General features: G+C 45.2%; 1 protein-coding gene across 1 annotated transcript; it reads right to left on the bottom strand.

Moving 5' to 3' along the window:
• Nucleotides 1–1,394: 1,394 nt before the first annotated feature.
• LOC148641825 (uncharacterized) lies at nucleotides 1,395–11,537 on the bottom strand. Its single transcript, XM_088618800.1, has 4 exons — nucleotides 10,668–11,537; nucleotides 5,110–5,309; nucleotides 4,340–4,464; nucleotides 1,395–3,846 (listed from the first exon to the last, which is right to left on the bottom strand). The coding sequence occupies exons 1-4, from the start codon at nucleotides 11,473–11,475 to the stop codon at nucleotides 1,869–1,871; spliced, it is 3,111 nt and encodes a 1,036-aa protein (XP_088474926.1). The 5' UTR covers nucleotides 11,476–11,537; the 3' UTR covers nucleotides 1,395–1,868.
• Nucleotides 11,538–13,598: the final 2,061 nt, after the last annotated feature.

Genomic DNA, 13,598 nt, shown 5'->3' with positions numbered 1-13,598 from the left:
AGGAAGCATTGCTTTGTACACAGAATTAGAAGGTTTCTCAGCAGGAATGTTTCGTCACAGTGTGTCTCCTGCAGTGTCCAATTCAATGCTGCCCACCTATGTGGATGCCTTCACCTCGGAGCTACTGTTCATAGTGTTTATCTTATTGTTTAAAATCTGATCACCTAATTAATGGAACTATCCAATTTAAAATGTTTCTAGAGGTCAGAGTACCGATGCCTAAGCAGTTCTGCTTTCCAGCACTGGAGACTTGCCAATGAGCTTTTTTGTTAATTATTATACTTTTTGGAGTTATGACATTTTGTTCAGTGGTTTTGAACCATGATTGTGTGATTGCTGTTGTAATAGATGGAAATGCAGATTAAAATTCACTTCTTTAACCAGTCTAAACTGCTATATTGAGAGCTTTTAAGACATCTTAACTCTTTTTGTTATTTTTATACAGTTTGTAAAGCTTGAGTCTGGCTCTCTTTTCCATTGATAGGGCTGGAATTTCTGATAAGATATATACTGATCCTATTTAATGCTATTTTAAAGGTTCATGTTCAATTTGAATTGGACAAATTAAATATAATGAAATTCAATTTGAATGGCACAAAACTAACAGTGTAGCCGAGATAACAGAAGTAGAAGAAAACTAAATTTATTTCACGTCTCCCTGTGAGTTTTTGGGTTCATTTTAAAATCCATCTTGCAATTTATGAGTTTTAAATCTGTTTTTCTCTGAGCTCTAAATAATCTGTTTTAATCATCTTTTTGTGCTGGGGCCCTGGGTTCGATTCTAGACCTGGGGTTCTGTCTGCTTGGCATGTATGCTCTCCTCATGTTTGCATGGGTTGGGTTTCCTCTGGGTGCTCCAGTTTCCTCCCACAGTCCAGAGACATGCTGGTGGGTTAATCGGCTTCTGTGAAAACTGGCCCTGCTGCGAGTGTGTGTGTCTGTGTCAAATCCTGCTTTGTGCTCGTTGCTTGCCGGGTTAGTCTCTGGGATAGACACTGGATTGGACGGAGCTGTTAGAAAATGTATGGTTATCAAGTTCCCTTGCTCAAGATGGAAAATGTTCAGATGTTTAAGACTCCTGCACTAACCTCTCTCTATCTGGAAACTGATATTTATATGAGCTGACTAACTCAAAAGGTCTATACAGTCCCGTTATGGACTCAATTTTCTTTTTGTAAAAGAAAACAAGAGGAAACCAGACTCACAAACTGGATTTGGGAAAACCTGCATTCAATACCAAAGGAATGCAAGACAACATACACGCAGGACATTTTTTTCCATTCTTTATTTAGCTCAGCTTGCTTATTGAGTCATATACAGTATTGCATAATCTCAGCAGTGCTCACTCAACAATCATTTGGGGTTACAGTACAGTAAGTGCATTTGTTTTCTTGAAAACCAAGAAGAAAGTTGTGTAAGGTGCATGACAAGCAGGTACTTTAAATTCTCTTCTTTTGTATTTTTTGTAAATATATTCATATATATTCCTGTGAGTCTAAGTCTTTTTTATTTAATTCAGAACTACCCTCAAAGGCTTTGTCCAGATAAAAGTTCTGTCTATATATCTCCAGTCAGTTGGACATTTATTAAATGCACTTAATTGTTAGGGCAGTTGTCACATTCAGGTGTAATAAAAGAATTCCGCATTCACTACAATCATATATAGAAGCTATCATAACACGTTTGGCCATCACAGGTGTTAATACCTAAAGACACTATTGCTTGTTTACTTACTTTGCCACCCAGTTTTCAAAAGGCTACTTGTGTCCGTTGTGTACCTCCCATCCCTCCCACCACCCCTTGTTTCCCAGAGGTCTTTGGCGTTTGTTTCCCCTGCCCCTAAGCTGTTGCTTCCTTGTCTGTTTTATTTACTTCTTGTCTTTTTCCTCGGTAGTCTTGGTCTCCTTTGTGTCGGTGCTGGAAGACTTCTCAGCTTTCTGGGTCTTGGAGTCTGCGGCCTCCTTCTTTGCTGGCTTAGTGGCTTCAACATCTTTCTTTTCCTCCTTCTTGGGCTCCGGCTTCGTCTCCTCCTTCTTGGGCTCTGGCTTCGTCTGCTCCTCCTTGGGCTCCGGTATCTTCTCTTCCTTCTTGGGCTCCGGCTTCGTCTCCTCCTTCTTGGGCTCCGGCTTCGTCTCCTCCTTCTTGGGCTCCGGCTTCGTCTCCTCCTTCTTGGCCTCCGGTTTCTTCTCTTCCTTCTTGGGCTCCGGCTTCGTCTCCTCCTTCTTGGGCTCCGGTTTCTTCTCTTCCTTCTTGGGCTCCGGCTTCGTCTCCTCCTTCTTGGGCTCCAGTTTCGTCTCCTCCTTCTTGGGCTCCGGTTTCTTCTGAGGAGCTTCCTCTTTCTTAGCTGGCTTTTCCTCATCTTTGGGCTTCTCTTCCTCCTTGGCTTTAGCTGGCGCTTTGTCTTCGGTCCTGGTCTCCTTGGGAGCTGGTGTATCTTCCTTCTTGGCAGGAGCAAGGGCTTCTTTGGGCTCAGCCTTAGGAGAGGCCTTCTCTTTCTCCTCAGCCTGGGCTTTGGGTTTCTCCTTAGCCTCCTCAGGCTTCACCTCAGTGGGCTTGGTAGGGGTCTTGGGTTCCTGCGCTTTCTTGGGAGGCTCTTCTGGCTTGCTCTCCTTCTTACCTTCCTCAGGAGCAGGTGCCTTTTCTTCTTCTTTCTTTACTGCCTCCTTGTCCTTTGGCTTTTCTTCTTTCTTGCTGTCAGGTTTCTCCTCTGCCTTGCTTTCAGCTTCCTTCTTCTTGTCATCTTTGGGAGGCTGGGGTTCTTCCTTGGGCTTCTCTTCCTGGGGGGTCTTTGCCTTCTCCTCTTCAGGAGCCTTTGGAGCAGCAGGTTTTGGCTTCTCCTCAGCTGGGGACTTGGCTTTCTCCTGGACAGGTGATTGAGGACGAGGAGATTTAGATTTCTCCTCTGCAGGAGATGTGACTTGTTCCTCAGTGGATGGTTTCCCCTCAGCTGGTGTCTCAGCTGGAGATTTGGGCTCTGGTGATTTGGCTTTATCCTCAGTGGGAGATTTTGGCTGTGGTGACTTTACTGCTGCAGACTTGGATTCCAGAGATTTCTTGGATTCATCTTCTACAGGGGGTTTTGGTGCAAGTGACTTAACAGCAGGGGTCTTGGCCTTGTCATCTGCCGGTGATTTTGGCTCTGGTGATTTTACAGCAGGTGATTTGGGTTCAGGAGATTTCTCAACAGGTGATTTGGGCTCGGGAGATTTCCCGGCAGGTGATTTTGGTTCAGGAGATTTGTCAACAGGTGATTTGGGTTCGGGAGATTTCTCGGCAGGTGATTTGGGTTCAGGAGATTTCTCGACAGGTGATTTGGGTTCGGGAGATTTCTCGGCAGGTGATTTGGGTTCGGGAGATTTCTCGGCAGGTGATTTGGGTTCAGGAGATTTCTCGACAGGTGATTTGGGTTCGGGAGATTTTTCGGCAGGTGATTTCGGTTCAGGAGATTTCTCCGCAGGTGATTTGGGCTCTGGTGATTCAGCTTTTTCTCCAGCAGGTGACTTAGAATCCTCCTCTTCTTCTCCTCCAGCAGATTTGACATCCTCTTCTTTTTCCTCTGCTGCTTCTCCTTCTGCCTCCTCTCCTTCTTCCTCAGCCTCTTCCTCTGCTTTTCCCTCCTCCTCCGCTCCCTCTTTCTCTCCCTCTTCCCCATCTTCTGTCACCTCCTCTGTCACCTGGGTCTCATCTGTCTGCTCCTCCACAATGACTGTGTCCGATTTCTCTGCCACTTTGGTTTTGTCCTCTTTCTTGACCTTGACGTGAGTGGAGATCTTAGTGGTCGTATCGATGTATGAGTAAGGGCCCAGGCCAGAGGTGAATCTGGTCTCCTCTCCTTCCAGCAGTTTTCTACAGGGAGATACAAGACAATAAAAGTTTGGAATATGTTTATTGGTTTGCTGCATTGCTGTAGGTATTTTTATTGCTACCACTTCAACCTCAGGGAAGAGCAAAGCACCTTAGGCACCCTCTGTACACATCTGTCTCTCCCTGGCATTAAAATAGATTGCAAATAGTGACAAAATCTGATGGTTGGAGTTTTAACTCTGCAGGTTATTAAATTTAAAAGATTAACATCTCTGTAAAGTAATGTTCTGTAATTATTATCTAAATCTCATCAGGGCAGTGAATCGTTTTGTAGCTTTGTTCTGCTGCAGTGGTTCTAGTATTAATATTATTGCTTTGCTGTTGTATTGCTCTGATGATCCAACAAAAGACATTTTGTTGGAGTAACATCATTTTGCTTTGCTATATGATTGCACTGAATCGGTTCCAATATCCAAAATCAACAAAACATCAAAGAACACCTCCAGAAAGATAGGGAAAAGGCTTTTCTGCACACCTGTACGCAGCAATCTCAATGTCCAGGGCCATCTTGACATTGAGCAAGTCTTGGTAGTCCCTCAGCTGAGTGGCCATCTCCCACTTAGTGCTTTTCAACTCATTGTCCAGCTGATGGATGGTCTCCTGCAAACACAGAACACCTCTGTGAAGGATTCTCACTGGCTTCATATCCATGCATTGAAACTACCATATTGTTCTGCCTTTTTCCAGCTGACAGCTATAGTCAGTGAGCACTACAATGCATGATTCTCTACTAGAGTTCTACTATGCCAAGAGTTTCAGTGAGTTAAGTTAAGTCTGCTGACATGCCATGAGCCAGCAAAGATGAGAACACAGATGACTTAAGTTGTCATGGGAGTCTGGAACAAGCTACCCAGCCATGATGTGGAACTTGATAACATCTCTTGTTTAAGAAAAACGATGGAGCACTTAGTGATTAAAAGGCAGATAAACTTTCTTATGCTCCTGAGAGTCCACAGTGGGCACTGTCCCCTACCTGGATGCAGTACATCCTGTGTCTGGTGGGACAAGCTTTTTAGACTCCCAGTCGTGGCAAAAAAATGGCACCTGCTCTATAAGGGTATCAGGATGTGAAAACGTACCTGGTACCTGCTGGTACCTGGAAAGATCTTGCTTCGTTAAAGCTCAGTTTTTATTTTAGCAGTGCCATATGAGTAAAAGAGGTGGCCTGGGAAATGGCCTCTGCAGTCATCAGCACGGAATCTGTGGGGCTAAGCGAAGGCAACGGACAGAGAGACGGTGACCTGCCTGCAGGGACACAACGTCACTGTGATGGCGGTCTTCGATCTCACAGCGCTGCCTCTCCAGAGACTCCTTGGTGCCCTTCAGGGTCTCCAGCTCTGTGGTACGAGACTGTAGCTGGCGGCGGTACTCGGCGATCTCATCCTGGGCGCTGCGGATGGCGTCGTTGTTGAAGCGCGCAGCCTCCGACAGCTTTTCCATTCGCACTGCCAAGCAACAGCCAACACAGTGGTCACCACCTCCGTGCAGAGTGAGAACCCACCAGGAGGAAGATTACTAGGGAGGTGTGCATGAAACTGCCTGCAACTGCAATGTTTTCTCTGCACGATGTTGCACAGAATAATGAGATGTCTGAGCCTCGCCTTTAACGAGTGTTCATGACCCTGGGCTCTACACACTCCGCTCTGTGTATTGTTCAGTTTTTAAACTGGCGTGTGTTTTAGGCTTGGGAATGCACACAAAGGCATCCAGTTGATCTTGGATGAGCATGTGGCAAGTGACACTTCAAAATAAAATTAAACAGTATTTGAAATGTGTCCTTTAGCAAGTGTGTTTGCTGAAGAAACAGTGCCATTCATGAAAACTGATGTGCTCATCCAAGGTCAGCTGAACAGGTTTGTGTGGATCACAAAAGACAATACACAACAGTCGATGAATCACACATTTGTTCTTAATTGTGCCAAAACAGCACTGCGAGGTAATCCAATGCAGGATGGATCTCTTGATTTACTTTCCTACTTGCTCTACAGAGAGGTCTGAGGTTGTTTTTCCTCTACTTCTTCAAGGGAGGAATTCTCTACTGCAGTTTCTTCCCCTGCCCCTTGGAGCCTCATTCTCTCTTTGTCTTTAACATCCACAGTTTTAGTTCAGTTAGAAAAGGCAGCTCCAAGACTGGACATGTTCCCCCTTTTTGCCTGTGTTAGAGGAGGAGCTACAGGACTTTCATTCCAAACACTCCAGTAAAACTCCGCTTCTCCAAACAAATACGGATTCACATCTACATATGTTGTCAGCATGGAAGTCCTTTTTTTTGTTTTTCACACTACATTGACTGACTCTTCTACCACAGAATGAATTTAGATTGTCTCTTGGTTAGACTCTGTCTGGCTGAACTCCTGTTTCAATCTTAAATGCTCCAAATATAACAACAGCCAACTGCTCTTGGAGAAAGACGCTCCTCTACAGACTTCAGACTGTTGTAAGAAGCCACATCTTTTGTTCACTGTTCTGGTGAACCAGCTGCTGTAATGCTGTCACCGAATGGGTCAAACATTAAACTGTGTTGCTAAGATCAAAGTGTACTTGGCCCTGCTGTGATTGGTAAATGGCTGCTCCAAGAGAACATCAGTTTCAAGACCTCTGTGGTGTGGAAGCCTGTGGAGTGGGTTAGGATTAACTGGGAAAGGTAGTATGGATGCTGCAGACTGCATGGCTGCTTCTGTCATTTTCATTTAACAGCAGCCTTTGGCCAAACGTTCTTCTGTAGTCTATTAATAAGTATTTGAAACTGTCTCCCACCATCTTCTATCTCTAAAGTAATGAGCCAGTCAGGACCATCAGTCATTTTGTACAGATTTCTCTATTGCTAGGCAGGACGTTAAGGGCTCTTCTGAACTGTGCACTCTCCAAAGAGTACATGCTTTCCAGATAGGGATTAGTTAGCAGGTGAGAGGTGCTGTTGTCAATAACACCCACTAATGTCTTTGGACTGGACGTGATTTAATGATGAAGAGCATTTTCAAGGACACAGCATGCACACTCAGATCTGTTATCAGTTAGGGTGTGGTAGTGAATACAAAGACACAGTGGTTCTCAAATACTTCACAATGCTTCACAATTACACTATGGAAGGATGTGTGCACAACAATCTCTTGACTAGCAATGATTGTTAATTCAGTCCAATCATTTCAGGGATAGGACATATGCTTCCAAGGCATGGCAATTTTAGCCACTTACTTTTATGAATTACCAGCTTGTTGGTAATTCATAGTGGTTACATATAGAGATGTAGATTCAACATGCCTGCATTTCTGCTGCATCCATACAGTTTGAACAATATTCAAGAAACCTGAAATGGCTCAAACTGCTCTGCAATGGGAACCTTATTTTCTGCCCTGACCAAGGACAGGACCTTCACAGCTGACAGCCCTGTTGTTTGACTGATGGGGAATGGAGCACACGGATTGGCGCGAGACACAGCCTGTCTGTCCGTGTCTCTGTTTTGTCGTGCTTCCCGTCTGCCAGATTGTCCTTGGAGCAGCCTATGTGATCTTGGCAGCGCAGAGGTCCGTGTTGTCATTGACACTGTGGATTAAACCCCATGCTCCACACAGCTCCCATGCTCCACCAGCAGTCTCACAGGCAGGTCCACACAGAGCACTCAACACCTGCACACTGCTCTCCCACAGGCATGTGCAAAACACAGAGAGAAAATAACACAGACCATGCACTGCTGACTGGTCACTTACAGTAACTCCACTAACACGCAGAGAAAACCTGCAGCCACTTCATTGCTGTGCTGTGGGTGTGTGTACTGTATGTGCCTGGGGGATGGGACTATGAAATACTGAAGATAACAGAAAATAAAATCAAGTGTTGTCCTGTTTTGACACTAGAGAACATTTTATATATCTATTCATAGATCTGGTTCAATGGTTTTGAGCATGAAAACTTTATGCCTGCATGGTTTCCCCCATTAATACCTCGCTGCAAAGGATGATGCTTAAATAAGGAACAAAGGAAAATAGAATAGTATGACTTCACAGTTTAAGCATATCATCCAAGGAGGGAGTTTAATTAAGTGACTGAAACAGAAATGACCTCTAATCCTTATTCTGCTTTTAATATTGTATGTTATTGTTGTTGAGTATGCCATAACCTCCACTAATATTTTCACTCACAGTGAAATACATTGGAAATTTTAAAAGGTGAAGGCTTGCACCTCTCTGGACAGCACCACAAACACGTTTATATCCGATAACAGGCAAACACGCACTACACTGGACAGAACATGCAAGGACACACCCACTAATCTCTCACCCAGCCGCTGCTTGTGGAGCAGATGGCGCGAAGGGCTCCCCCTAGTGTTAAGTACAGGGATAGAAATGAATAGTTCAATTTGTTAAAGATCTGTGGCTGGATTTTTAACTTCGGAAAACGGACTGTATTGTACTTTTGGAAGAGGGAACAATCAGCGGTGGTCTAGAACACTTCTTCTTATCAGTGAAGGCGCGGTATTGATTTTAACAGAACCGGCAAGGCGGTCACGAATGACTAACAGGGCTATCCTACGTGCCCCTACAGAACCTTTTTTGTGGCTAACGCCGGGTCGACTGGCATTTTGTCTCGAATACTAGATAACTTATGATTTAGCGCAGATCACAACAAAATAACTGAGACTTAAAGGGCATTCTAACTTCTTAAGCCTGTCACGGCCAAAACACTGCAAATCGCACCCCAATTTCTTTGGGTTGACCTAATGTCTTAATTGCCGAATTCCAGAGGAAGTTTAAGATCAGCCTGCGATTGAAAGCGACAGGAGCTGCGACAGGATGCCTGCGGAAAACCCGCAATGATCCACTGAAAACGACACAAGGCCGCTTTAGAGTAAAAGGGAGAAGTTCAAGCTCTAACCGGTGATATTTTGCTAAAGTGTTTTTTTTTTTTACCAAATGGTCAGTCTGAACACAGGGAAGGCAAAAACCCAAATGCTTTTATATTGCAGAAATTATAAGAAAGGTCCTCTCGTCTTTATTAAACTGTATAAATAACGTTGAAGTGCACGAATGACTATAATATAATCACAGCCTGGATCATTGAGCTCAGCTGCCTGCGGGATGTGTTGCGGGTTCCGCGCAGGTTGCTGACTCACTGCACTGCGCTTGGCACGGTACAGCCGCACATCTCTAACCTGATTCGCCTGAAGGGCTCGTTGTTGTGTGTTTTAATTCTATTGCTTCAGTGTTGCAGTTCATGACGCCACGACTGTAGGAGCTTGTAAGGCTAAAGCTGTCCAGCATCGCCGTTTGTTTGTCCCGTTTGTCTTTAAAGTCTGCTTTGACGTGCAGCTCTCTTAACTAATAAAAAAAACAATGTAACTACAAGAGCCTTTCTCTCTTAACTAATAAAAAACAATGTAACTACAAGAGCCTTTCTCTATTAACTAATAAAAAACAATGTAACTACAAGAGCCTTGCGCCTGGGACGGAATTGTTAACACTTATCTTGTCAGAAACGCTTTTCCACTCGTGACAAAAAAATATTCCCCTGACAAAAAAAAACATATTGAAAAAGCTGCATAAAAAGGCGACATACAGCTGGCAGTTTCGGGTAGAGTCGGTCATGTTAAGCAGAGCCCTGCCGGGATGGTGGGGCAGATCCCCGGCGCTGTATTGCTCTATTGCGGCAGACTGCCTGCGCGCCGTGTCAGCACTGCGGTGATCCGGGGGCTCGGCGCCCGTTTGAACTCTGAACCGCAGCGCCGCGCCTGCAACCCGCTTCAGCAGTCTCTCAGAAACACCCGTCCGACAGGGGAACAGCCTTCCGTGAGCAAGGCCTTTCAAAGTGCCGCCGGAGTTCCAGCCAGAATAAAGAGAACGAGGACGGAGACTGATTCTGTGATACGGAGATGCAAAGTGACTCCAGTGAGCCTGAAGCAGTTTAATGTACCATTAAGATGGCACCACTCACTTTTTAACGAGGATCGAATAATTCATGCTTTTCCCTCAGTATTTATTTTACATATAGACACGTTCCAATGCGGATTTCTCACCAGCTGGGAGAATGACCTTAAAATAAACGAGCTATACGAATTCCTCATTAATTGTTCTAAGTTATTTAAACGACAATATCATTTTCGTTTTACGAATTGATTTAAAGTACTGCATTTAATTAGGATACATTCTTAAGCATGCTACGTGGTGGTTTTCACAAGCATCTGACGGCCTTGTGAAGTGAAGCGTTCGATGACAAAATTGCTAAGTATTCAAAGATGAGTGCCCAATCGATAGAAATGAGCAAAACCTTTAACTAAGCGTGTCCTAAGGACTGCAATAAAAGAACATGCAGTCCACATGTTATGAGCACTACAATAGTTTAAGAGGAAAATGCCACATCATTAACTTTTCTAAATAGTGCTTTAGTGTTAAAATCTATGAGTAAATCACAAATAATCTTTCGGAACCTTTAAAATTAATATTCGAGTAAACTCGTATTTTATTTTCTTTCTAGAAGTTACAAACCATATTCCTATACCCCCTATCTACGTAGTCGATTCAGACTGAACCGTTTTTACTAAAAACTTGAAAAGTCTTGTTATTACTCTCGTACCGACTCCGGCTATTTGTTATTAGAGAGCCAGCGTGGCTTGGCACGGGCATTTAAAGAGCCTACATGAGGCTGCTATCCGGCGGTATAGTCACCAAGCCCTACCTGAAAGGTATTTCCCTTACAGAAACCTTGTTAAAGAACACTTTGGGAGACCGTGCCCGCCTGGCTGACGGGATGCGCTCGGGTGGGCGCTGCGGCGCACTGGCCTGGAGCAGCCGGCGAGGGGGGCATCTTACCTTTGAACCACTCCTCCGCCTGCTGCGCGCTTTTGGAGGTATGTCCGTCCAGCTGGCTGCGGATCTCCCGCAGGGCGCTGGTCACGTCCGCCTTGAGCGCGTCCCTGACCTCCAGCGTCACCTGCGAGCCCTGGATCTGCGACAGGAGGTCCCCCACCTCCTCCTCGTGGTTCTTCTTGAGGAAAGCCGCCTCCTCCTGCAGCGACTGCAGCTTCTTGTCCAGCTCCAGGCGGGCCAGACCGGACTCCTCGATGTATCTGGACATGGCCCGGATAGCTGCCTCTAGCTCATCCCGCGTCCGGGTCTCGTCGTCCAGCCGCTGCTTGAGGTGCTGGATGTCCTCCTCGATGTGCTCCTGCTCTAGCTGCACCTGGGCTTTCTCGCTGCTCAGCTGCACCACCACGCTCCTCAGGTCGGTGATTTCGCGCTCGTACAGCTCCCCGATGGCCGATCTGCCAGCCTGGCTCTGGCGCAGCGCCGCCGCCTCGGCTTCCAGGTTCTTGTTCTGGAGCTCCAGCTGCCGCACTTTGTCGATGTAGCCGGCAAAGCGGTCGTTGAGCAGCTGCAGCATTTCTTTCTCGTTGCGGGACCTCATGTCTCCGTTGAAGGACTCCAGGCTGTCCGCGGAGGAGAGCTGGCTGTAGCCTCCGCGGCGGTAGGAGGAAGCGGAGGATCCCCGGGACCAGGACTGCGAGTGGAAGCCACTGGAGGTCAGGGAGCCGGACGACCTGGAGACATTGCGCTGCGGGTCGCCGAGCACCTTGCGGTAGGCGGTTGTGCCGTACAGGGTATCCAAAGTGTAGCTCATCTTTCCTCTGATGAAATCAGGGGCACTGCGGCAGGCTGAGAAGCGCTGCAGCCCTTTATACTGCGGCGGGGAGGAAAAACCCAATTACTCAGCAAAGAGTGGGACAAATTCAACCTGTCCCTCTTAAAGGAGTATGCTCAGTTTTTATTAACTCGTGCAGGCAGCGTTTGTGCATCGGCTGATTCCACCTAGGGCAGGAACCAGGGGACTGCACCGCCCCCGTTTTGTGTTTAGAACTTGGTAAACCATGAAATACCCCAATTATATTTTTATTTTTACAAGCTAAAAAACAGTGGAAAGATGCAAACCATAGTCCTGGCCTAATAATTCCCTAAAGAACTCAAGTTCTCTATGAAGAGAAGCGTTAAAGTGAAACATAAGCATACAGGGACCTCGTCTTTTAACTGTTATACAAGACAGTATATATTTTCACACATTAGTCGGGTGGCACAGTGGTTAACATTGCTATCTTGCAGTGCTGGGACCCTGGGTTCAATTCTGGACCTGGGATGCTGTCTGTGTGGAGTTTGTATGTTCTGCTTGTGTTCACATGGGTTTCCTCCCACAGCCCAAAGACATACTGATAAATTGTCTGTGTGCCATGAGATGTACAATACAAACACCCCACCCAGGGTGTATCCTGCCTTGAGGCCTGTTACTTGCTGGGATAGAGTCTGCCCTGAATTGAATAAAGAGGTTTAGGAAATGGATGGATGATTAACGACTCCATCCATCTCAGAAATCTACTATTACTGCCACTGCTTTCACATCTACTATTATAAACACAAACAACCCAAAGCTGTTGAAAACAGTATGACCTGATTTTATTGATAGAAAAAAGTGCATTATCATTCAAGTTAAAACATATTCAGAATAAAAATATGTGTGGAGGTTCTAAAAAGAGCAGGGAGACCCTATAAACAAGAGGGCCAGAGGATACAGACCCTTCTGATTTAATCTGTGCTTCTGTCATGCTGCTGAAGCTCTCAACTCAGACAGTCTCTGCCTGCCCTCATCAAGTGCCTGTCCACTGCTGTGGCATTCATACCTGTCTTCCCCCACTAGTCCAGAGGAGTGGCGCTGGGACACATCCTGTAAAAACAAGAATTACTTTTGCACAAATCAGGTTAACATATGAATAAATATGGGAGTCTGATGAGCATGAGCAAACACACCTACTGTACCTGACGACCCTTCCCTGTGACAGAAATGGGATCTTCAAGCTTTCTCTCTTCTTACTCCAGATCTGTGTTTGAACACTGCAAGCAACGATTTCGCTCACACTGTCTGCTTCCCTTAGAACCCTGCTGTCAACCGAAATGACCCACAGCGCAAACTGTTCTGTCACCCCAGGGCCCACTGAGCCTCAGTGGTGTACAGCCATCATACTGCCTGAAGAGCGTGAAAATATTTACTTTACTTGTATTTGCTTTATTCCCCAGTCCCTTGAGATGGGCTGTGGGTTTAAATGTCAAAATTATTAATTGCTATGAGGAGGTCTATAAATATCCATCACTGTGCATTTAAATAATTAAGTCTTTGTGTTATAGCTCAGGGCATTATTGGAGAAGCAGTTATGTTTTATTGACCTGAAAAACTGTAGGGATTCTGATCATTGTATTGTATTAATACTTTACAGACGTATGTAGTGAATCACAGCTATTGTTATTGTAATCTAGAATAATTGATCATCATAAATAGGTAGTTATATGTGTGATTCATTTACATTTCTGTGGCTCACAACTATTTAGACAATCTACTGTAAAAACATGCAGCACTAATTGGGGATGAGGTGGGGAGTGTTTTTTTACGTTTGCAGATAATTGTATTCATGTGTGAGGCTATCACAATGTGCTTAAAGTCCCATTTGAGTGTTTAGCTGAAAGTGATCTCATTATGGGGGACAGAGAAGGTTATCTTTTAGGGTTACAGAGAGTTGGGGCACAACTGTACAGAATTCAAATACTTCCTTTCCTTGCCTACCTGTTGGAGACATGAAGATAAATATTTTTAGCAGGGTGTGTGAGGAAACTGGCCCTGTATTTTCTCAAAAGACAGAAAGAGGACTTTATTCAAGACACCTGTACTGCTTTTCACAGACATTTACAGTGTAAATAACCAGG

Source organism: Lepisosteus platostomus, chromosome 24 (genome assembly GCF_059453375.1).
Source record: "Lepisosteus platostomus isolate fLepPlt1 chromosome 24, fLepPlt1.hap1, whole genome shotgun sequence".
Lineage (NCBI taxonomy): Eukaryota > Metazoa > Chordata > Actinopteri > Semionotiformes > Lepisosteidae > Lepisosteus > Lepisosteus platostomus.
Note: the sequence above shows the minus strand (reverse complement) of the source record. Positions and strands in the feature narration are given on the sequence as shown.

Coding starts and splice junctions, on each gene's coding strand:
- LOC148641825 (XM_088618800.1), bottom strand. CDS start 11,475: ATGAGCTACACTTTGGATACCCTGTACGGCACAACCGCCTACCGCAAG. Junction 5,310..10,667: donor GGCGGAGGAGTGGTTCAAAG/GTAAGATGCCCC, acceptor GTTGCTTGGCAG/TGCGAATGGAAAAGCTGTCG. Junction 4,465..5,109: donor GTGACGTTGTGTCCCTGCAG/GCAGGTCACCGT, acceptor CTGTGTTTGCAG/GAGACCATCCATCAGCTGGA.